At 39.6% G+C, this 23,369-nt stretch overlaps 1 protein-coding gene across 3 annotated transcripts in view; it reads left to right on the plus strand.

Annotated features, from left to right (window-relative positions):
• Positions 1-23,369, plus strand: part of CDKAL1 (CDKAL1 threonylcarbamoyladenosine tRNA methylthiotransferase) — a 415,738-nt gene that overhangs the window by 125,160 nt on the left and 267,209 nt on the right. For all 3 annotated transcript variants that reach the window (XM_082046383.1, XM_082046384.1, XM_082046385.1), the window contains 2 exons: positions 1,837-1,933; positions 11,670-11,718. In XM_082046383.1, the coding sequence (XP_081902509.1) occupies positions 1,837-1,933; positions 11,670-11,718 (146 nt within the window). The remainder of the gene's footprint in view (positions 1-1,836; positions 1,934-11,669; positions 11,719-23,369) is intronic.

Genomic DNA, 23,369 nt, shown 5'->3' on the forward strand with positions numbered 1-23,369 from the left:
TACCACTGAAAGAAAAGAAGATTGCAGATTTAAGAGACGTGTTGCTAGGTTCCCTGCCTAAGAAATATACTAAATTAGCTTTTCATTGTAGTTCTTTATCTACAGAAATATTATCAAGGAAGAGATGAAAGGATTTGTATTTGTATTATACACCTTAGCATGCAATTAGAGGACCAATGAGGCTCTGTATGATGAATACCTGAAGATTTCCTGAAAGCCCCACTAAAACAAAATTGAATATTTTATAGAGATTTGCTGCATTTATATTAGGTATGAGGTAATAGGCACAATACATTTTCCTGTTATTTCACACTTGTCTGTGTGTAGGATAATTAATATTTTCTTTCCAAATACCTCATTTTAGTGCAGCAGCCAACACAAGGTATTTGGCAAGATGGCCTGTGCTCTCCTTTAATATTACAGTTTGTGTGTTCTTGTGAGATTTCATTTGAGCTATAATTTGCAAGTAAATTTGTCCCTATTGTGCGTATGAAGTCAAAATTGTGAGTAGCGGAAGTGTGTGTGGTACCAGTCTGGTGGGATTTTTTTGTTAAACTTGCATTTGCTGGATATCTCCAGATACTTACGGCAGCATCCTTGAGCTTGTTGGACGCCACTTTCTCGAGGAAATTCAGTTTGGGGACAGCTCGGGCAAGCTGAAAAGTATAAAATTGCTGAAGCAATTGTGCATTTTGGATAAGATAATTTTTCTGAAAAATGTTATGACATGTCTTAGCCTGTTCCAACATAACAGGCAACACTTCATGAATCCATATATTGCTTGAGAAAATATGGATTTACAAAGTTCCAGTTTGACACAAGTCTGCCAGGAGGTTATGATACACCATGCAAGTGTGAAAGATCGTTCTTAGAGCAACCCATAATATGTCAGACCTAGCAAATCTGCTAAAGTCATTCAGTGCTTCTCTACTGTTTTGCACATTATAATGCAGTAGTCATGTTGGGTTAATGTGTTAATGGATGATCTTCAAAGTTTAATGGATGTAAGCACGTTTTGCATCTCACAGTTTTGTATGGAGCTAATAGTTTTGTGCAGGGCTCCCTGTAGTTTCAAGATTCAGTGACAGCTTGGTATTCAGTATTGAATTCAAAGTGAGTAAAAATATTACTAATGAAATGAACAGTGTTAACCATTTAATCTTAGTGTTTTGGTTTCCTGCTTGGTGCTAAGGTAGCATTAAAGCTAAGGAGTTATGTAAATTAGCATCCAGACAAATGTTTCTCTGCCAAAGGCAGAGCAGTTAAAGCTTGAAAATGCTCGATATGTTTTTAAATAAACATGTACTTAAATATTTTTAAGTAAATGGACATTTAAAGTTAAACATTCCAAAGTAAACGTCAGAACACTGATGTAACTGATTGTTTCTGACTGGTACTACATAAATGCTTATGTTGTAGGCTACCAGGTCCTGTCTGCATCAGTTGTCCCTTGCATTTGGTGTAACTTTTCTTGAACTGCACTTAATATCTCTGCCCCGTTCTTCTGGACCCAGCTTCTCTGCTATCGTTCTGGAAAATAAAAGTTAACTGAACTCGATTGGGGCTTTCAAGATTGTACTTTTGTCCAAGATGCACAGTGGTAATGGCCTCTGTAGACACTCCCCATACTGAGCCACGTGTGCTGTAGCCTGGGAGTTTCATAGTGGCTTATTTTGGTGTTTTGGTTTGTTTGAGGTTCAAACATCTACAAGCTGCTTCCAGTTTGGGAATGTTTTCATTGTGGTTGCTTTCCTGTGTCACATGCACAATATGACTGCTTGTTGAAAATGATCAATTTTCAAAATACTAACATACCATCTGTCTGTCCCTCTTTAGGAAAGCCCAAGAAGGGAAGAAGAAAGTGGTTTTAGCAGGGTGTGTTCCACAAGCCCAACCTCGTCAGGACTACCTGAAAGGCTTGAGTATTATAGGGGTATGTATCTTTATCAATTAGAAATCAAAGGTTTTAATAAATGTTTTCAGTAGGTCAGTGTCCATATATAGGCTTTGTTGACTTTCTCTTGGAAAAAGCAGCAGAGAAGCTTGGTACCTCCCCTGTTAGTCTTCTTGCATTGTACAGCACTTAAGATTTCATGCATCCAGAGTGATGTGGTTTGATTGTGGTACAAGGGGAAAAGGAAAGTGATACTGTTGGTGGAACTGAGTACCAGTGCCATTTGTAGCCTGAAAACATCCAGGCATCATCCATCATGATGAAGATATCCATTACCATATTCTTTAAAATATCACAGTTTATTTGCTTTAAGAAGAAGAAATACACCCTTTGTTAAAATCAGTGGAAGAAGTGTTAAAAGACAAGAGCATATAAATTACACGAGCCCAGCTTAGCAGTGTTTTTTTTTTACTTCATGCCATTAAGCAGAATGGCAAATAGCAATGATTATTTTGTCTAAATTGTGGGAGTCTGAAGAGTTAAATCCACCAGTGACTGAGTTGTTTAACAGTTACCAAGCTTTACATTGCATCGGTAACCAGAGAGTTTTTGACTTAATTCGGTTAGTAAAATGCCTTCATATCCTTTGAGATGAAGTACTGCTGTATAATTGAATCACCTTTGTAAAATAGTCATGAAAATCCAGGAGTCAAAGCACAAGCTGACAGTTTCTTCTTTGTTCAAGCCTTTAGAGTGAAACTGGTTGAATTTGTAAAAGGCATGTTTGAGTTGAAGCACTGCCACTGGATCCAGTGGGTGAGAATTACAGTGAACTCTCCTGTATGACGTTAAGTTAGAGCAGATGACTGTGCAGCATCATCGCTGCGTTAAAATTCTAAAGAGGTCGACATGTTTCCACTTCAGTGTCATGAACTCAAGTTGAAACTCAGATTTTGTAGGAACAAGATCAACAAAAGTGTTCCAAAGCTTTCTCTTTCATTAGAAGATTGTACAAGACACAGTTGTTCTAAGTAATTTAGAAGTAAAACAGGTAACACGTAATTTCTGAAAATTAGCCTCTTCATTTTGGTACCTAGAACCAGTGTTTAGTCAAAATATCTGTAGTTTTGTATTTATTACAGAAAGATTTCTGCTAGGAGTTCAATTAGGCTGTTAATGCAGTGTTCCCAGGTACTTTTGAATTGGATGTGAAAATATTGAAATGTGATCTTTGCAGCAAGGACACTGTCTTCTAAATGTCATTGCTGTGGTAAAACTTACTGTTCTTTAAGTAACAGATGCTTCAGCTCAGAAAGGTCCTACACTTTAGGCATAACTATTAACAGAAGCAAAGGAAAGAGCAGATATTGCCCATGTTTTCAGGTTGTATATTTAAGATTTTCTTCTCATTTTACGAAAACTGTATGTGACAGGGTGACTGTAATTAAAGGATAAGAGTTTTTATCTGACCATTGCAAAACATTTTTGAAAGGCAGTTTTGACAGAATTGAGAAATAGAAAATGTTCTGTTGGCAGTAGGATATTGATTCTGCTTTAAAATTTTAAGCATTAAGAGTACAGTTTTGGAAATCTTGCTTCACCACCAGCTTGGTCTCCTCTTCAACTTGTCTGAGAGATAGAGTTGATTTACTGTTGCTTAGGTAAGCTCTGCTTGCCTTTCTTTTTTTTTTTTTCTTTAGGACAGTGTTGTCTGAGAATGTGGTTATTTACCAGTAATTACTACTCCCTTGGGGTGGCTTTCTGAAGTAGTCAGAGTGTGTCAGAGGGCTCTTCGGCTCATCTTGTTATGACAGAGGAGGAAGTTGTGACGCAACTACCAGAGAACTCGAGTTGTTTTGGTCCGCACTTGAGAAACAGAGGACTTACACTGTTCTGTATTTATTACTTGATTTGGACAGAAGGGCAGGAAGGGCAGCTTCATATCCCTATAACCGTTTGTGATGTTACTGTGCTTTTCTGTTTCTTTAAAGTCATTGCCACTTTTTAAAAATAATGTGGGTTGCCATAGGCGGGATATAAGGCAAACCGTAACATAACATGGCAAGGTGCAGGAGATGTTTTCAGGAAGAAGGAAGCTTTAGGTAGTAGGTAGTTGCTAAAAAAAGGATATGTGACTTTGTGCTGATTATTTTGAGGGGATTATAGGGAAGGACTAGGGGGAATTAAAGATTTAGCAGACAGGTTATGTTCTGGGATCATGAATGGATGTAGGTAGTTGTAGTGTTTCCTCGCTTCCTGAGTTCCATACAAAGACACGCAAAACCATTTTTCCGCCTGGTAAACTGAACCATTGGAATCAGATTAGAAGTTTTGTTTCTTTGACACTTGCCTGACGTTTTAAAGTATTTGGTGTCCAAATGATGCTGTGTGTTGGAACCCCTGGCCAGTTGGCTAAGGGTTCGTGGGCCTTAAGATGCTTCACGAGCACCATGTATCTGTACTTTGAAATCATCAGACTTAGTGGACATACATATGTATCCCATTAAAGGCATACAACAGCTCTACAGACGAGTGAATCTCTTGACTTCCTGAAGGGGAATGTCAACCCTAATTCTCCTTCCTTTCCCGTTGTAACACACAGCATCAAAGACCAGTTGTCTATCATCTCTGCTGTACACCCATTTCCCAAGGGAAGAATTTCAGCCCATTCTTTCATCTGAGCAAAATATATCCAGTGTCACCAAGGCTGTAATCCCTCTGTGTGCTGCTGCGCTCCAGGTCAGAAGGTGCAGGTCCTGTGCATGGTAGAGTTACTGCAGATTCCTTGGCCAGAGTTGGGCCTGAAATCATTGCTTCTAGGAGAAACATATAGCCATGAAAACCTCTCTGCAGGGGCTCCCTGCATTCCCCTGACCTCCAAATAACCTTTTTCTGTGGCTGCTCTACTCTGAGGCAAGCTTGAGGTAATTTTTTTTTTTTTTATATCCAGTTTGAAACTGTGGAGTGTGATTAGTGGAAGTGCTGAGCAGTCCCAGTAGCAGCATGTTAACCCTAAGAGCACTGCTGTAAAGTAAATGGTTCAGTATAAAAAAATGCTAAGTACATTAAAAAAACCCAGGCATTTGACTTCTCAAGCTGTACATCTATAACTAGTATACGCTTTTAAATGTAATGCGCCTTAGTTTTGCATTTGTAAAACCATTTAGTGAGCAGAGCTTTAGCAGTGCCACTGTGAAAGAAAATCAGTGTAATCTTAGAAACACGCCAAACGCCTGTACATCCCTACTGCTTTAGTGTCCTAAATGAGGATGATGTATGATATTTCTGATGTTCCATTCATAAAAGTTTCAATGGTGTTTGCAAAACAGAGGTAATGATACTTCCCTACCTTGCAGTGTTTGTAAGGTCAGATTGCGTTAAAGATTGCAAGCCTCTGCTGCCCTTGAACTGGAGCCTTGCATAAATGCAAATATCCAGTGTGTACTTCATGAAAGGCAAATTTGATGGAATTTTATTTTGAATGATGTGAATTAGCAGAGCTTCTTGGAAAGTGTGCTGAAAGCCTGGGAACAGGTGCACACTGTTCTTCTGTAACTTATAGCCAAGAATGTTTTCGTGCAAAATTCAGGCTGTCAGTACCACTCAGTTGGTTGACCTCGACTTTTGAATTGCCATGCTAATATTCAGATATGACACTTTAACCTGGGAAGTCGGGGAAGAATTGCAGTTAAGCACCTGCTTTTAAACTGAAAACTGGACATGCAAACAGAAACTGTTCTTTTCCACAGGAGTTATGTACTATCTTATGAATCAAAAGGTGTAGGAATTAATTTAGATAAGAATTATACTTAAGCTGTGTCAGTGTTTAGCAATAAAAATCGGTTGTTCATGGGCTTTTCTGGGGTAGCCTCCTTCCCTTTGAAGTTTGTGTAGAGCCTACTCTCAGAATACCTTCTTAAACCAGAATATGGCCCATTACTATGGTCACTGTTGTCAGCAAGGGTTTTAAACACAGATGTTATCCCTCTGAAGCCAAAGTGTCTAGTCACATGCCTTTTGAAGTTACGTATTAAGGCCTGGATTTATGCTGCCTAAGTGTACTGTAATTTGAGAGTCTGTTTTGCTCAGCTCCCTTTATGGTCAAGGAAGATAATTATCTCTAAGATAACTTAGATTTTTAGAAGATCTGAAGTGACTTTTGAAGCTGTATATTTCCCTTTTACTGGCTTTAGTGAGGGGATTGGCTGAGTAGGCTTTTAACATATGACAGAGCTGCCTACAGGAGGTGAGATGAAACTGTGAGTTAGTGAACTGGATTTATAATCTGTAGGATTACTAGGAGGGGGTTGTAGTAATCTAAGATTAATTTATCTGTGTAGTAACCAATTTGTTTGTTATGTATGTGAATGAAAATCAAAGATGGGTAGGATTTTCCCTAGATGAGAAAAAAAGATTGCTTTGCTTCAAGTAGTTATGAATGTGTATGTATGCTCATGACAAGGGTGTTCATAAGCAGCTGAGTGCTGACATTTGCTTTGACAGTGGCCTCATGCTGTGGAAGCAACTCTACCCTGTCCTCAGTTTCTCTCAGGCATTGCCTAAGTTTTTTGTTTGTTTTGCGGTGTTTTTTTCAGTTAACATTTCTAGTCTTTGGTATTTCAAGTTTTTTTCCCCCTCCTTCACTGGCTTCAATATCTTTTTTTGATAGTCACTTTCTGATACTTGATGTACTTGACTAAGAGGAGACCTCATGGGGCTACAGCTTCCTCACAAGGGGAGCAGGAGGGACAGGTGCTGATCTCTTCTCCCTGGTGACCAGTGACAGAACCTGAGGGAATGGCAGGAAGATGTGCCAGGGGAGGTTTAGGTTGGACATGAGGAAAAGGTTCTTCCCCCAGAGGGTGGTGGAGCACTGGAACAGGCTCCCCAGGGAGGTGTCACGGCCCCAAGCCTCATGGTGTTCAAGAAGAGACTGGACAACACCCTCAGACACATGGTGTGAACTGTGGGATTGTCACACGCAGGGACAGGAGTTTGGACTCAATGATCCTTGCAGGTCCCTTCCAACTCAGGACATTCTGTGATTCTATGCTTACACATTGCTTGTGTTAGCCCCTGAGAAATTTCTGTCTCTGGGGAGCTCAGTCATTGTACCAGGGGAAGGACAGATGGGGGAGGCTCTGGTGGTAATTCCTTGGGAGAGTTGTCACTGTCCTGTCAGCATCAGGGAAGCTTCAACCTTCAGACCTTCTGTGGTGGAAAGACGTTTCCTTCCATGCTGGAAGGTAGCTGGGTGTGGGGAGCAACTGCATTTGCTTTGGGAAGGGTTCCTGAGAAGCCTGGTTGTGAGGAGTACCTGGCTGCCATTTTTAACCAATGGTGGTAATTGTGTCAGTGGTTTTGAGAGCTGAGACTCATCACAGGGTGAAACCACAAACTTCTTGGCCAAAAGACAGTCACTAGTGGCAATTGTCAGAGATCTCATGCTTTGTCTCTGATTTGTTTTTATTTGCTGCTGATTCTGCCAGGTTAATCTCAGACACACAGCAGAAACAACAGTTGCCAGCCAGGTGATGTGGATCCCTTGTGAACACTTAAAAAAATGGCATGTCAGATGCAGGAATAATTCTGCAATCTTATGATTTGGAGACAGCAAAGAGTGTGATGTATTCTGCACTCACATGTGTTGAGGTATCACTGTGCTAAGAAGCAAAAGGTAACTTGAAGGAAACTGCTGATTTGAATGTCAAGATGTTTACTGACTCCTCCAGTGATTTTTCATCACCTGGGAGGCACTGTCTTCTGAGAATAAAATTCAAGTCACAGTATAAGGAGGTATTTTCTGAAGAAATTGAAATGCTCACTTCATAGGATTTAATCTTCTTCAAATAGGACCAGAATAGCCATTATCTAACAGGCAGTGGCATAAGTCCAGAAAGCATGAGCGCTGTAGCAGAGCTGTCAAAGGGCCGTGTCCCCCTGGTGTTGGTATGCTGCCTGCCCTGACTCCATCAGAAATTATCGCTGGGCTGTATCAAACGGAGAGAAAGTGAATACCTCATAGACTACCAGGAAGCCTTACACATTCCCACCTTTTTTGTAATACATTGTTGGGCCAGATCATTCTTCAGCCTTTTCAGTGGTGCAGCTTGAACCAAACAGCTTTTCTGGGGTGTCTCAGATGCTCAGATAGCAGACTCCATTAAAAGGCAGTCTGTGTTCTCCAGAAACATGAACTGCTTGTTTTTACAACCACCCTCTATTTTCTTATCATGGCTGCAGCCACAGAGAGAAGGACACAGAGGCTTCTCTCTCAGAAAAGACCATTAAGTCATTTGATGTCTTCACTATAAAGAGCTAACTGTTTGCTTCTGGGACATTTAACACTTTTTACCTTGCTTTAGTTGTAAGGGACATCTGAAGACCATCTCTCTTGTTTTGTGTTGGTCCTGTCACTTCAGAAAGAGATTGGTCCAAATATCTTTACCCACAAAATTCTTCTCTGTATATTTCAGTGGACACAACAAACTGAAAGTATATTTATTTAACTGTGAATCTTGTACAAGGTTTTGTCTTCCCAGATGACAGTGCAGGGTCTTTGCAGAGGTCTTGGTGCTTCCCTGAAGAGAATGTCAGAAAGTTTCTCTTATTTTCGTGGTAGGTTCACGGATGCATTTTTCTAGATAGTTTTCTTTGGTCTGAGCCTCGCTGACTTCTACAGCGTACAAAATCTCAGGGTAAATAAATGTGCACCCTCTCACTTAACTGCTTGCTAGAAGTATTTAGAGTTTATAGGAGCTCTCTTAGAGGTTATGTTGTTGTTTTTTTCTGGAGTCCATCTCATGCGAAACACTTTCAGGATGTTAATACTGATTCTGAGGCAACTTGGATCGTGTCTGAGAGCCTGGAAGAATTTGTGTGACCATCCTCAACGTGCACGTCTGTCTGCACTCACAGATCACCTCGGGTGAGACGTCAGACGTAGCACATCACAGGCCTGTCTTTGGGCTGTTTACACCCACCAGTCATCTGTTGAACATGATAGTGACAGTACAAAGGGATCTGGGGGACTTTGATGACAAATGGCCTACGTGTGCATTTCTGTACTCCTCTTGCTAATTACTGTGCGTAGTTGGAGAGCTCAGGGCTTCTGTCTCCCAGGGGAGTGCTGGGCTGTCCTGGGAGGTGCTTGGTTTGAAACGTGACTGGCTTGTACTTGTGTGTTCAGGAGTGACCTGCAGCTTCAGCCGCGGCGTGGATTGCCTCATGTCTTTCTTGTGTGTGAAAGGGCTGGATGCACAGGATTTGAGCTCTGATCCCACCAGGAAGGCTCAAAGATTTCCTGGTCTTTGTTTTAACTCAGGCTTCATGCTTTGATACAGCTCTCTTCTTTTTTCCTTGCTTTTTGACCAGCCAGTTGTCTGCTTTGGTTTCTCCATCCCATTGGCCTGGCCTGTGCTCTTGTCCTATGTCCGTCTCAGCCCAGATTTCTGCATCACCCCTGAGTTGTAGTGTCTTGTTTATTTGTTTGTTTTCTGTAGTCTTGCTCAGCTGCCTCCTCCAGTCTGCCCTTAGCTTTTGTTCCATCCAGGCCCTAATGAAGAACGATTTGTCATGGATAAAATGTCCACCATGGTACATGCTTATACTAGAAACAAGATCTCACAAGATCTGTGAAGCCAAGTACGGTGCACAAACTACATCCAGCACTAATGTACCTGCTGTAAGTCCTGAAGGTTTGGTTTATTCGGGTTCATTCCAGAGAAACATTGAGGAATGGTGTCTTTTTCCCTTCATACACCACTAAGAACTCTTAAGTCTTTGTGCTTCATGGGCTTCCTGATACCTGGTGGAGATATTATTGGGTCTCTGGTCGAGAAGGTTTGCAGATGCCTTTGATACCGCTCCAGAACAGAAATACCTATATGGTTAGTGAGGTGTGGAGAAAAGAATCCTGCAGGCCTCTGTATACCCAAGAAAATGCAATTGTGGTTCAGGTTAGGAACCAACCAGGTTTCTCTTGTTTTAAAATGATGATGAACTTAAACAGTTTAGTATTGAGATTTGTAGCAGTGATATTTTAGGCAATATGTTTGGCACAGACTGTGTTTTCTGTCTATAGTTGTAAATTTGTATACTTCCGTTTTCAAGTCACATTTTTTTTATTTTTTAAAAAATAAGTAGAAAGTCTATATGTAAGTATCTCAAGTCAGCATTTTTTAACCCATATCTAAAAGGGATGTGTATGCAAGTGCTTAAATACACGTGTTCCACACAAATGCTAATATGTGCTTTCTTTACAAGTAGGTTGCTAAATATTGACGTATATCTGTCATATGAATGCTTGTAATGCATAAAATGATTTAAATATTTATATTTATAAGATTATTAAAATGTCAATAGTAATGATACTTTAAATAACATAATTTCTAGGATTCATAAGTAACATGCTGTATTCAGAAACCTGAAGTGGCAGAGATTTGGGTTTAGAAAAGGCTGTATTTCAAAAGGTTTAAGGAAAAAAAAAAAGAAGTTGTGTTACATGGACTTAATCCAACATCCAGACAAGGAAAGGAACAGACTCCCACTGACTTTAGTTAGGAACTCTAGATCAGACACCAACTACAGATGAGCTTTTTTTTTTTTTTTTTTAAGCTGCTATTAGACTGATTGGAAAATGAATGTGAAATACAGATGATTGTGCAGAGGTTTGTTTACAGGAAATTACAAACTCGGTGGTTTAAGGGCACAGAGACTTAATGGCTTTGATGCAAAAGATCCAAGTTCCAGGCTTCTCGCTGCAGACCAGGTTCTCCTTTTGAAGCCCCTGCAACTTGTGCTTTTGTGCTTGCTCTGGAGGCAAACCGCAAAAGAAATGACTGCAAAATCATACTGAATCTATTTCATATAATTTACAGCTTAGAGAAGCAGTGTTTAAAAAGGAATATTGTGGAAAAATTATGAACTGATTTAAGTGTGCAAAGTAGGGCTTTCTGTATTTGGCTTTCCTGCAATATATGTAAACATATATGCACGTTTATAGTTAGACATTACACAGAATATACACTTTGCATGAAAGTTGAAGGAAGAATCTCAACTTTCAGAATTTGACTGTTAATGCTGATGCCTTCTACTTAATATACCAAAATATCTATAGTGTATGGACCCTTAACTTTTTCTAGTAAGAAATAACTAACTGTTTTTCATTTTATGGGTGAATTTTGGCAAGTGTAACGCTAAAACTCCTTCCATTTCCAACTGGTACCACAAGTAAGTCCAGGACAAGGTCTTCTTCCCTTGAATTTCACCACAATATTTTTAATTTCTTCCCATATTCCAATCTCTTTCCCCTGCAATACTTCCTTAATTTTTTCCCCTATATCCACCCTCACAATATCCTCAGCTTCTCATTAAGTTCTCTACCATCTACTATTTTGGAGTTGAGAGTGGGGAGAGGGAGCCCATAGGGGCTGTTTGAGCTGCCCAGGTGGTGACAGCCTGGGTGACCGTGGCCTTTCAGAGACCATGAGCAGCAGTTAAGGCCTGAACTCTTTTCTAGCGTCCCCCTTTTCTAATCATCTGGAGATTTTTGCCAAACATACAGGACAAAATTTGGTTTAAGTTAGGTGGTGAGTTTTAAGGTTACTTTTGGCAGCTGAAGCAAGATGCACAGAAAAAAAAAAAGAGACTAAAAATATAGCCCCAAACTCTTTACTCCCCCTTAATCCAGAAGAACACACTTTTGAAAGAGGAGTTTATATTAAGTATATCCAGTTGTTGACTACTTGGATATTGACCTTCTGACTTTTTTTAGGTTCAGCAGATAGATCGTGTAGTAGAAGTTGTGGAGGAAACTATAAAAGGTAAGCATCACACTTGAAATAATAGCAGCTAGTCTGAAAGATGTAAGCATTACCTAGCACAAGTGCAGCTGTTGTGTTCTTTATCAACCTAATGCTTGCTTTGTCTTCTGGCTAAATGTTTGATCAGTGCTACACTTTGCTTTGTGTAAGTGGTAATTTCAGAGATATTTTCTGGCAGGAGCTCTGTGGCCTGTTGGATTCATAGGTAAATGCTTCAGGGGAGACTTCAATAATTTAAGTTGCATCTATGTAGGTGGGTGTAGAGTACTGTTTAAAGTTTCTGCACCATCTTAATTCAGGGCTATATCTTTACTTTCTTATGTTTAGTCCTCTCGTGGGTGTTCTTTTTGCTTTTCAGATGTTTTTGCTCACTTCCCTGGACTTCCTCAGCAGGACAGATAAATTATCCACTAGTTTAGTGTTCTTTTGTAACTGTGTCCCTTGTTCTCTCTGGCTGTGTTCATGTGTGTGTACATGCAGTACTTTGCAGTGAAGCCGGGAAAAGACAGTATTGTTTCTGCAGTCTGACTAGTAAACATTTGCCATTGAATAAATATATTTGTCTGGGTCTTTCTGGGTTACCTAAGTTTGTCTCCATTACTTATCAGGCCATAAAAATCACTGTTCCATGAAGCTTTAAATTACAAGGTTGAGTTTAATTGGTTGTACTTCCAATATAAACAAGTGGCTGGTCCACAAGACATTGCCTGTAACTTTAATGCTGGAGTATGATGCTTTTGAAATACAGCATGAAACTGTAGAAGCAGTGCAAAATTTTAAAAGAAGAAAGCTTCTCCCAGGAAATAGTGTAGTGCTGTGTAAGGCTTCTAGAACTTGTGGTTTGAAGACGTTAAGATTTCATATTGCTTCAAACGCTTTCAAAAATGAAACCTGTAGGCTCATGTACTTCCAACCAAAACTCCCATTTTGTGACGTCTGTTTTGTGGGAGTACAACCTACTGTACAATACAAAGAAGAAACATACTCAGTATATTCGTACTAGTTACTAAAAAAAGCCAAACTCTTTTTCCAGAAACATCATGGTGTTTATGACACTGCGTTAGAAAAAGGGATGCTTCTTGATTTTTTACGACAGCCCAGTATTTCAGATCTCTATCTGTTTTTCCTGAATTTTATTTATTCTTAAGGGAGTAAGATGATAACCTAGGTCAGCATGCCCTCCCTTTACGAAAATGGGATTTGTAATATTTATACTGACCGCAGTCATTACTGCTTTTTGGATAACATAGTTACTCGGGTTATTGTGACTGAATATTATAAGACTAGGAAGAAAACAAATAATCTATTAGCAATTGTTAAAGTCATACTTTTCATTGAATTGACTCTAGGACGTATTGATGTAATTCTGGAAAATAATATTCACAGAAACATTAAGGAACTGTTAAACTTTAAAAAGCATGAATTTTGGGAAAGATTTTAATTCTAGCTTCCTATAAATGACCTGCAGGAAAAAAAAAAAAAAAAAAAGGAGTAACTGGGCTGCTGAATTCCATATGTAGTGCCAGCTCAGCTCCTTCAGGGATTTCTTACAAGGTAATGGAACACAAGATTTTTGAGGTTTTATTAGAAAAAATGAACAAAAGTGGCTCCTCAGTGCAAGAGAGACATGGAGATACTGGAGAGAGTCCAATGAAGATGGTTGAGACTGAGAATGAAGCGTCTTCTCTCATAGGAGAGCTGGGACATTTCAGCCTGGAGAAGAGAAGGCTCTGGGGGATGTCATCAGTGTCTATAGATACCCGAAGGGAAGATGCAAAGAGGACAGAGCCAGGCCCTTCTCAGTGGTGCCCAGTGACAGGCCAGCAGGCAACAAGCACAAACACAGGAGTTTCCTCTGAACATCAGGAAAAACTTTTTCACTGTGAGTGTGACTGAGCACTGGCATAGGTTGCCAGGGAGGTTGTGGAAATGCCATCCCTGGATCTGTCTGGACATGGTCCTGGCCAGCTGGCTCCAGGTGGCCCTGCTTGAGCAGGGAGGTGGTACCAGGTGACTTTCAGAGGTCCCTGCCAACCTCAGCCCTTCTGTGAAAATAGTATTTCAACTGGATAGAGAATTGATGAATTGGCAGGGGTCTTATATACAATAATGGTTTACTTTTGCAAAAGCCAACCAGAAAAGTAGGAGTTTTTACTTATAATTACGTTTCTTTCATTTAAATCTGTTTAAAGATACTGCATTAAGTTATGTATTTGGGAATCATCTTCCACTAACGGAGAAGAATGTGAAGCTCTTTTTCACTGTGCTTTATGAGTCTAACAGTGAACTTTCATTATCTAAGTGAAGTAAAATACTGTAGCTTACAAGACTGTTGGTTAAGAATATTTTATACTATGAAATAGATACATGGTAGAAGCTTAAGTTCATGTATGCAAAAGAGATGAAATGTAACCCTCTGTCTTCATAGATCATTGGTAACAGCTTCTGAAGTGCCAGATGGGTTCAGGAGGCAGCAGTGTTATGGGACAGGGAATTAAATACAAATTCTGAATCCAGAGCCAGCTTATATTTGTTAAGTTTTAATTTGGATATCAGCCATAGTTGTATGATACAGTTTTCTTCACCTATTTTTTCAAAAGAAAATCGAAAGTTTGCATGAGTGGTATACTATTGTAGTGTGGCTATCTAGATATATATATTGAAAGTTTAAAAAATACTACATATTGAAGGTTTTAAAATGTTTTGACTGACTATTTAAATTGAATAAGTTTTACCTGCATTGTATCTGCACTCTGTAGGGCAGCTGTGTCTGTAGATTGGTTGGCTTAACTAAATTGTCTTGATTTTCTGTCCAGATTCCAAGGTCATTATCCTAGTTGCCAGTTTTAAGTTTAAAAGTTTGACTTTCCTTGAGTTCCCCTTTCTTAAGGGGTACCTTAGATTTTTATTGGATGCCTGAATTTTGTTTTCTTTTGTTTTCTCTAATAGTCTTCTTTCTAGTTTTCCAGGAAAATGGCTCCCCTGTTTGATTTTGTTGGAAGCTTACTGTACTCCCAAGGAAAACTAGTGTCTTGAAATTATTTAGAACTCTTTGTATGAAATAGGAAGGAGTTTTTTCTAGCTTTATTTCTCCGTCCTAAGGGCATTGTCAGGAAACCCTCTTCAGAACAGTGTCATTCTGCTGGTTCAAGATATGGTTTCAACAGGTAGATCTTTATGGTGGCCTTCAACCCATCCATCTGAAAACAGTGTAATTGCCAGTTCTCAACTCCCATTGAGATAATTCTCATAAACACTTTTTATTTATCTTTTTATCCTTCTTAATCAGAAAATGGAAGAGAAGCATACTTATGTTTGTTATCACACTAACAGCCAAAAGAGAGACAGAATTTTTAAGAGACCTTGTGATGTCTCAGTTTTTAGATCACCTGACTTTTACCATGAGTCTTATGGAACTTTGAAATTTCCTAATTATCAGGTAAACTGTCATTTCCAGAAGTGATCTTCAGTAACTGCACAGTGTTTGTATGCAGGTCATCTCTGATTAATATTTACACTGTGTCCCACGAGGTATTTTAACTAGAGGCATCTTCAGGTACTTCTACTATGATCTTGTAATTTATAATTTGAAACCTCTGTGCTCCCTCCTAGGAGCTGGGCAAAGTAATTAGATCTCAGTCTCAGAACTAGGTTTCTCAAAGTGTCAGCCACCATCGTGTAGCCAGTTTGTCAGTCTTCCTGATATACAGAACAGGTTCATTATGCAAAAGCAGTTCTTTAACGGTGTAGAAAATCTTCCTTCATCTGCACGTTACTCAAATTTTAAGACTGGATTATAGCAATTTTTTACGTCTTTGGGGCACCCGTTTCCACTCTTGTGCTCAGTTTTCCAGTATCATGTTGTGATGACTTAGTATGTTAAGAAAGTATTGCTAAGGAGTTGCAGTGTCTGTGAGATAGGAGAAAACAAGGTGTAATTGATATATGTTCCATCATTAAGTAAAGTTCCTGTACAGAATTTAAAAGCTGTTTGGGCTGATCAGTCTTTATAGCATGTCCCAATAAGATGAAGATTTGTCTTTGATGGGAACCACAGAATGTCTTTATGGTGACTGCTCAAGTCAGCATTTTATCAACTACTTTAAAAGTTGTCTTTAAAAAAAACACATACAGTGTAGGTGTACAAGCTTGATATAAACAGTTTACAGTAGGTAAGTTAATACATTTATTCTGTAACTTAAAGGAGAAATTGTAACTGCTTAATGTAGAAATTCTTGTTTTCTTGAATTCATGTCTTCAGAGATTTGGGTCTTTCCTCGCTTTCTAGACATGCTAGTTCTCAAATCCTATGATATTGAAGCTTTCTGAGGGCAGGAGGCATGGAACCAGAGTATTTGTGTACAATCTGCTTTTAGCTTAGACCTTAGGGAGATGAGGGACACAGGTTGAATTTAGTCCATATTGTGCCTGTCTAATGCTCTCACAAAACATAGTTTTACAATGGGTCATTAGACTTGATTGTAAAAAACAACCAAAGGAAATTACTTCAGGGTTGAGCCTTTTATACTTCACATAACCTTTCTTGGTTTCAGTCACGTTGACCTGTCTGGTGAAGCTGCCCATCCATTCTCAGTTTAAACATTAACCAATATTTACTAAGTGATAGATTGTCCTAATGTGGTTAGTAATTATGGATTGCTGGTAGTTGCAGTGTCATTCTGTATGAAAGTGGCAAGATAAATGGTACCTATGTTATATGATAGATAGATAGATATTTTTTTTTTTGTGGTAAAATGTAGAATTTACCCTGGATTGCCTACCTGAGAGTGAGTGTGTGTTTTTATATGTATGTATGTGAATGTCAACATATTAAATGGTATTTGTATGTGCTGCTTGATTTCATTATAATCTGCTCATAGTAGTAGATAAAATACTCTCTTTTTAATTTCTGTGATTGTGCGAAGAAATCAGCAGAAGCTGATGACAAGCCAAATGAAGAATAAAAATTGGAGGAGTCAGGAGTTTCTTTTTGAGGAAAACTATCATTTGGCTCCCAGTCAGGAAACTGTTTATGTCAAAGTGCAGCTTGAGGGGGTCGAAGGGAGGGTAGTGGCCTCACAGAGTCCCTGTTTCTGTTTCTACATCCTTTGAAAGGACATAGAAAGGGGGGACAGTTTTGGGTGGTTTGTTTTATTTATTTCACGGTGTGGTGGCTGCCAGACCCCCATCCGGCCTCTCTCTTGCTCCCCCTCCTCAACAGGACAGGGGAGAAAATAAGATGGAAAAGCTCGTGGGTCACAATAAGGACAGGGAGATCACTTACCGGTTACTGTCACTGGCAAAACAGATTTGACTTGGGGAAATTTAATGTAATTTATTGCAGAGTAAAAATAGAGTAGGATGGTGAGAAACAAAGAGAAAACTAAAACTACCTTCCCCCTTCTCCTCTTCTTCCCAGCTTGCCTGCAGCACCTCCTCCCTTTCCACTTGGTGCTCACAGGGCTGTTCTTCACACTTTTTCCTCGCGCGGCGTTTTTCCCTTCATTACTCGGTCTTTCCCCGCGGTCCCCACCAATGGCTGGGGGGCTCAGCCGTGCCCTGGGGGTGTTTGGAACCGGCTCTGCCCAGCGCGGGCCAGCCCGGCCTCTCCTCACAGGGGCCGCCATGCAGGCCCTGCTGCCAGCCCCTCACCACACACACCCCGGTCACACTGCTGCTTCCATTGACAGTATTTCTAGATAGCAGAGTTGCCTTTTAAAACGAGATTACTGAAAAGTGAAGATAATACTGGAAAAGATTATGTAAGGGGCTATCTATATTTGCCAGAGCAAAAAAAATGGAGAGATTGAAATCAGGTTTTCAATACGCAATATACAGAACTGCAGCTCATCAGTACCGTGGTGAAATAACCATGCTTAGAAGATTCTGCATCACCTATTTGTATGCGTTAATCACTGAGGTGAACAGCGTAATGTGGTACATGGCACTCCTGGACCCTTTCTTGGATTGAAATTTTTGGAGCTATTCCTGTTTAAACTAAAATAATTGCAGATTTTTGTTTTCTTCTAAGCAAATGGCTTTATGTATGGAAAGAGTATCATTACCAAAACCAGTACCATTCTTTTTCCTCTGTTGATTTGAGAACTGCTTTGACAACAAGCATTGGCTTATGAAGGCCCTGAAGGACGGTATCTCACCTTACAGTTTTTAAATGAAGGCGTTCTCATTCAGTTGAACACAGTTTAACAAGAGCACCAGACTGCATTAGATTGCCTGTTCCTGACATGCGTAGGAATAGTGTGATGTACTGAAGTAATGAGTCCAAAATAGTAATTCTGTTATCTGTGGCAGTATCAATTCTGGGAGTTTAGCTTTGTAGACTATAATTGAAAGAAACCGGTAGGGCACAATGAGGAATACAAAATAATTATAGAGAAACTGTTTCTGCAAAGATAGATTTTAATTGCTTTTGTAAAACGTCATTAATCACGTGGCTCAATGTAAAAATCTTATCTGCTGGGGCGAGAGATCTACATTGCCATCAACTGGTTTCTGTTCTTACACCAAAGTTTATTGTAGCTTTTGCTGTACCTGGTCAAATGCTTTGGGCATGCAGTGACTATTAGGTGTGTGAGACAATCCAGGGTTTTAGGTGGGTCTTCTAATTATTTTTCTCCATGTAGTTATTTAATTGATTTGGTTTAGACAACTGTTAGGACTGACTATCCCTGTTATGACTGTCATTGTTGTAACTTTGTTTTTTAAGTCCCTCACAGAAACTGAATGGGAGATAAATAGGGCTACAGAAAAAGGAAACAAGCAATGGGGGGGAAACAGACTGAAAATCTTAGTAGCAAAATTGTGATTGCTGATTGTTAAATGAGCCTGTGATGTGCATGGAAGAGGCGAGTTTTCTTCCAGACCCATGTGTGCTCTTTTCCGCACCTTCAATGAATGACCATCTTGCAGCATCCCTATTTTTCTGTCCTGTTCACATTGGTTAGACTCAGTTGGGTTTAGCTCTGTTAGAGAATCCTCGTGGCTGGTAAATGCAGTGCACCTTGTTCAAATCAGTGCAATTTAGTTATCCATAGGAAGAGTACAAATAGATGGCAGAGGAGTAGAGATGAAAGTAAAAGCTTGCTTTGGTGTACAGTGATAGGTTGAGCTCAGCATTTCACTGTAAGGCTAAATTTGTTCTGTTCGACCTGCACACCTCAAAACACTGCGCAAGTTACTTGTACTGCTGTAGCTGCCTCTGACAATCCACCCTTCAGCATTTCCCTCCCTCAGAACACGGCCTGTTTCATCTGATTCAAAATTTATTTCCCTTGAAAGTTTCTATCCAAAATCTCCCAAGGTTTTGAGCAGCATCTTTGATCGTGATCAAATACATTTCTTCACGGAGAGGTGAGGACGAAGGGTCAGGAGAACTCTTCCTGTAGTCAATTCTTAGTATCGTCCTTCTGAGCTGCCAATTTGTAGCCAGCATTTTCAGTTCACAGCAGATTTAATGTTTAGTCGCTTTTTCAGAAAGACAATAACATCACATGATCTCAAAATAAGTAGGGTGAAGCTATTGAATTCAGAAAAAAATAATAGTGCCTTAATAGGGCATTTCAAGTGCTCTTGTTCTGAGAGAGGAAAGTACTGTGGATATGTCGAAAATGTTCTTGAATATATATATGCATATTTTTAATAGAACTCTATGAAATTTTTATATGAACAGTAATTCCTTGTTAATAATTATCTCCTTTTCCATTTTACTTGTTGTACTCTACTGTTTAAGTGCTAACAGATATTGCTTTGATTGAATGGTACATTGGAGAAATAACAAGAATAAAGTATTGTATGTTTAATGGAGAGAGAGTGATGTATGAATTTTAGCAATCTGGGTCACCTGTAGAGCTTTTTTCTGAAGTTTGTGAACTGCCTCACTATATTGCATATCTTATTTTTGAAAATACATAAAAGGAACTTTAAAAAGCCCCTGTCTTCACCCATGTGACATTGACATTCTGGAGTCTTCCAAAACAGAATTGTTGTTGGATGCTAATTCCAAGTGCAAGGCTTAGTAGAGGTATATATTTTAAGATAATGAAATACATACTGTATGCATAGTAATACCTGCCCTTTGTCTGAAGCTTTTTTTGAGTTGGTATAGGGTGGAAGACATTCTTTTTATGAGAGAGCTCTGAATTGCAGAGACTAGGCCAAACATACCACCCACTGTCAACAACCTGATGGGACACGTTGCCTGACCCAGGGCCTGCCTATTCTTGTCATGCTGTGACACACAGGGAAAGATCAGTAATTCTGACAGAGTTTGTCTGAATTATTCCCTGTCTTGTAATGGACCCCATTCCTGCTTGCACCTAGGAGTTAGACTGTTACACAACATTCCCACCTTTGCCAGTCTAGAGGAAGAATAATTTATTAGTTGGTGGGCCAGGAGCAGGGCATGTATCTTCCACTTAGGTTTGTTTTTTCTTTCCTCTCTGTATTTACTTGAGCCAGGAAATCCCACAGATGACACTCGGGATGCCTTCACTGCATAGCTGAGGTGCTGCTGGCCAGCTGGGGTTGGTTTGGGGGGAGCACTCACACAGCCAAGCCCTAAGCCGATTCGTGTCCTTGCTGTTTCTGCACTTCGGTGTGTCTGGCAGCACGTGATTGCTCTGGGGAGCTCAGGGATTCCTTTACAATCAGTCATGTCTGCTGTGGGACAATTTGTTTGTGCTGCAGGGCAGGGAGAGATGGTGGGAGAGGAGCTCAGGGCCTGCCCTTGCCACACGTGGGCTGTTTCCAGCAGGGATAGGCCAGGGCTGGAGCTCTAAGCCTGCCTGTCCACTGCAAGCTCACCAGCTCTGGGTTTGAAGCATCTCCAAATTGGAGAGGTTTGGGCTTAAATATGAGGAACAGTCCAGGTTTGCTGCACAGTGTGTTAGGCAATTTGTGTTGCATATATACATCTCAGATGCTATTTTGTTGTGAGGGGACAGGGGGTAGTGGTTTTAAACTAAAGGAGGGGAGATTGAGGCTAGACATGAGGAAGACATTTTTTTACAATGAGGGTGGTGAAACACTCAGGTTGCCCAGAGAGGTGGTAGATGCCCCATCCCTGGAGACATTCCAGATCAGGCTGGACAGGGCTCTGAGCAACCTGATCCAGTTGCAGATGTCCCTCCTCTCATGGCAGGGGGGTTGGACTAGATGAGCTTGGAAGGTCCCTTCCAACCCAAACTATTCTGTGATTCTGAGATCCAAAATAGCTTGTTTAGAAGCTTGTTTTTACCCAGTAGTTACACAGAAGAACATAACTCTGAAAATAAATCTAATATTAAAATTTTATAACAGCTTCTGATTAGCCTCTTCTGCCTTTACACGTATTTTTTTATTTGATCTTCTTAGGCTTGATCTTCTTTGTCTTGAATATGTTCTTGACTGATTTTGTTACTTTCTCCTAAGTTTTCTAATTCTTTTCACCTTTTGTATTTATTTGATGCTCCTTTCAGTCTTTGTCACAGCTTTTGGTTCTTTACACTTCTTCCTTTTGTTTTTCTTTGGAGAAATTTACTGCTTTGTTTTGCGTTCATATGGCTTTGCCTTCCTTAGCTACTACACTGCTCCCATGTGCCATTTTTTCTGGTGTTAGCCTTCGGGAAGGGAAGATTTGTATTCATTAAGAAGCGAATAATGGTGGAAGGAAGTGTGCGCAAGAGTACGTGAAATAGTGCTTAATCCTTTTCCCTGAAGATGCTGGAGAAGAACAGGCAGATTGGTGAGAGACAGCTGGGAAGTACAGGACTGTGCATTGGCAACCTTGTTGTGAGGAAAAAAAGTGTCTTTCAGGAAAAGGTGAATAACCTCTAAGTATAATGATGTAACTGGAAAAGGGAAAGAATGGGTAACAGAACAAGCTGAAAACAATAGAAATTGTTGCTGCCAAGGCTGGGGCTTCCTGCATCTTTAATGATTTTCTTTCAACTTGAGTTTTAGAACTGCTTGAGAGATCTGTGCTGAACTTTGAAGCTAACAGCTGAGGAATACCGCTCTGCGTCTGTGGGGAGCTGTGTTTCGGCAGCACATTCTGCCGGGGTGGGGAGGGACCCCCAATGGGTGCCCTCTTCCAGCTTTCAAGCACATGTTGTTTCCCAGCAGGTACTGAGAGGTGCCAGCCTATGGATGGAGTGAAGCCGGCTATCTTTTGGAAATGCAGTAGACCTAGTGATATCTGATAGATATTTGCAACCCTGATAGGCAGTTGTTAAAGTTAACTTATGACTAAGCCCTCACTTACCCTTGTTTCAAACTAGCAAAATACCAGTGCAATTTGCATCTGTCTGCTCTAATCTTGTTAGCGTGTTTCTGGGGGTCTGGGTCACAGGGGTCTGACGATAGCCTGAGGTTCACAGCACATTTAATGTTGTTATAATCTTACAGCAAAGAAATTCCGTTACCTATTCCCTTCATACATTTTTATTTCAAGATCAGGCATTCTCTGTCACAGTCCTGAAGCACATATAACATGATTAAAGGTGTATATACATGGCATTAATATTATGTCACTTGAATTCTTTTTTAACAAATGAAAATAAATGCCTTGAAAATACTTTCATTGTACACACTGGTTTATCAAACTGACACATTTAAAAGCCCTTTTTTAGACTAACAGTATGATTTAATATCCTGATAAATTCATTCCATCCTCATACTTTCTGTGAACAATGCCAAGTAATGTGAGTTGCATCTACTGACTTGTATGTAAAGACAAGTTTAATTTTAAACAGTCAGTTCTGAAAACTAGAGAGCTCTGATTAATTTTTAAATTGTTTCTAGCTTGAATTCATTTATACTTTGGTGAGTGATTCTGCTCTGTAAGCTTCCTCACTGAACTTGGTTAGTACTACTGTTGCATTGTAATCTGCGTTAATTATTAATTAGTAAAAAACTGCTCTGAAGCATGACCTAAACTGCTAATTAACACTTTGAGTATTTTTAAATAGAATTTTATCTGCTGGTAGACTATGTGAAAGTAGAAAAGTTATCTGTATGACAGAAGAGGTTTATAAGACTAGATTCTATGTTTAGGCTGTCGAATACAACCTGACTAGATCTTTTTGTCATTAAGCTGTGTTTCAAAGCTTGCATCTGCCAGTGAGCCATCAAAAAGGAGTGGTTTTTGTTTGGTATCTGAGATAGAGCACTCATGGTTTTGGAAGTGCGGTTAACTCGGTTTTAAAAAATGTTGCAGCAGACTTTGAAGAAAAAAAATAAAAAAGAAAGCAAAAAGCAGACTTCTTTTAAGCTTGGGACACCTGTTTTGCTCAGTTAAGGTGCTATCCAACCTGTAAAGTCAGAGAGATGTAACTTTATCAGATAAAATGCTTTAGAAGTAAAACTTGATTTTAATGTTTTGCCCCATTCTCCGCTTTGAAAGGAGGTCGTAAATGAGATTTAAAATTACTGCCATGTCTGTTATGCTTGACATTGGTGTGAGCTTAATAATGCTGGTTAGACGGTTTAAAAAATGTTGCTTTGCCTTTTCCTTATTGAAAAAAACAATATTTATTTTTAAGTTTTCTTGAAATAAGTTTGGGCAAAGAAAGATCTACAGCATGTGAAAAATATGATTCAGTGTTTATCAAGTTATGTTTTATTAATAGCAACAATGCTGTAAACAGATGCTT

The sequence above is a fragment of the Streptopelia decaocto genome, assembly GCF_964273445.1.
Source record: "Streptopelia decaocto genome assembly, chromosome: 2".
Classification (NCBI taxonomy): Eukaryota; Metazoa; Chordata; class Aves; order Columbiformes; family Columbidae; genus Streptopelia; species Streptopelia decaocto.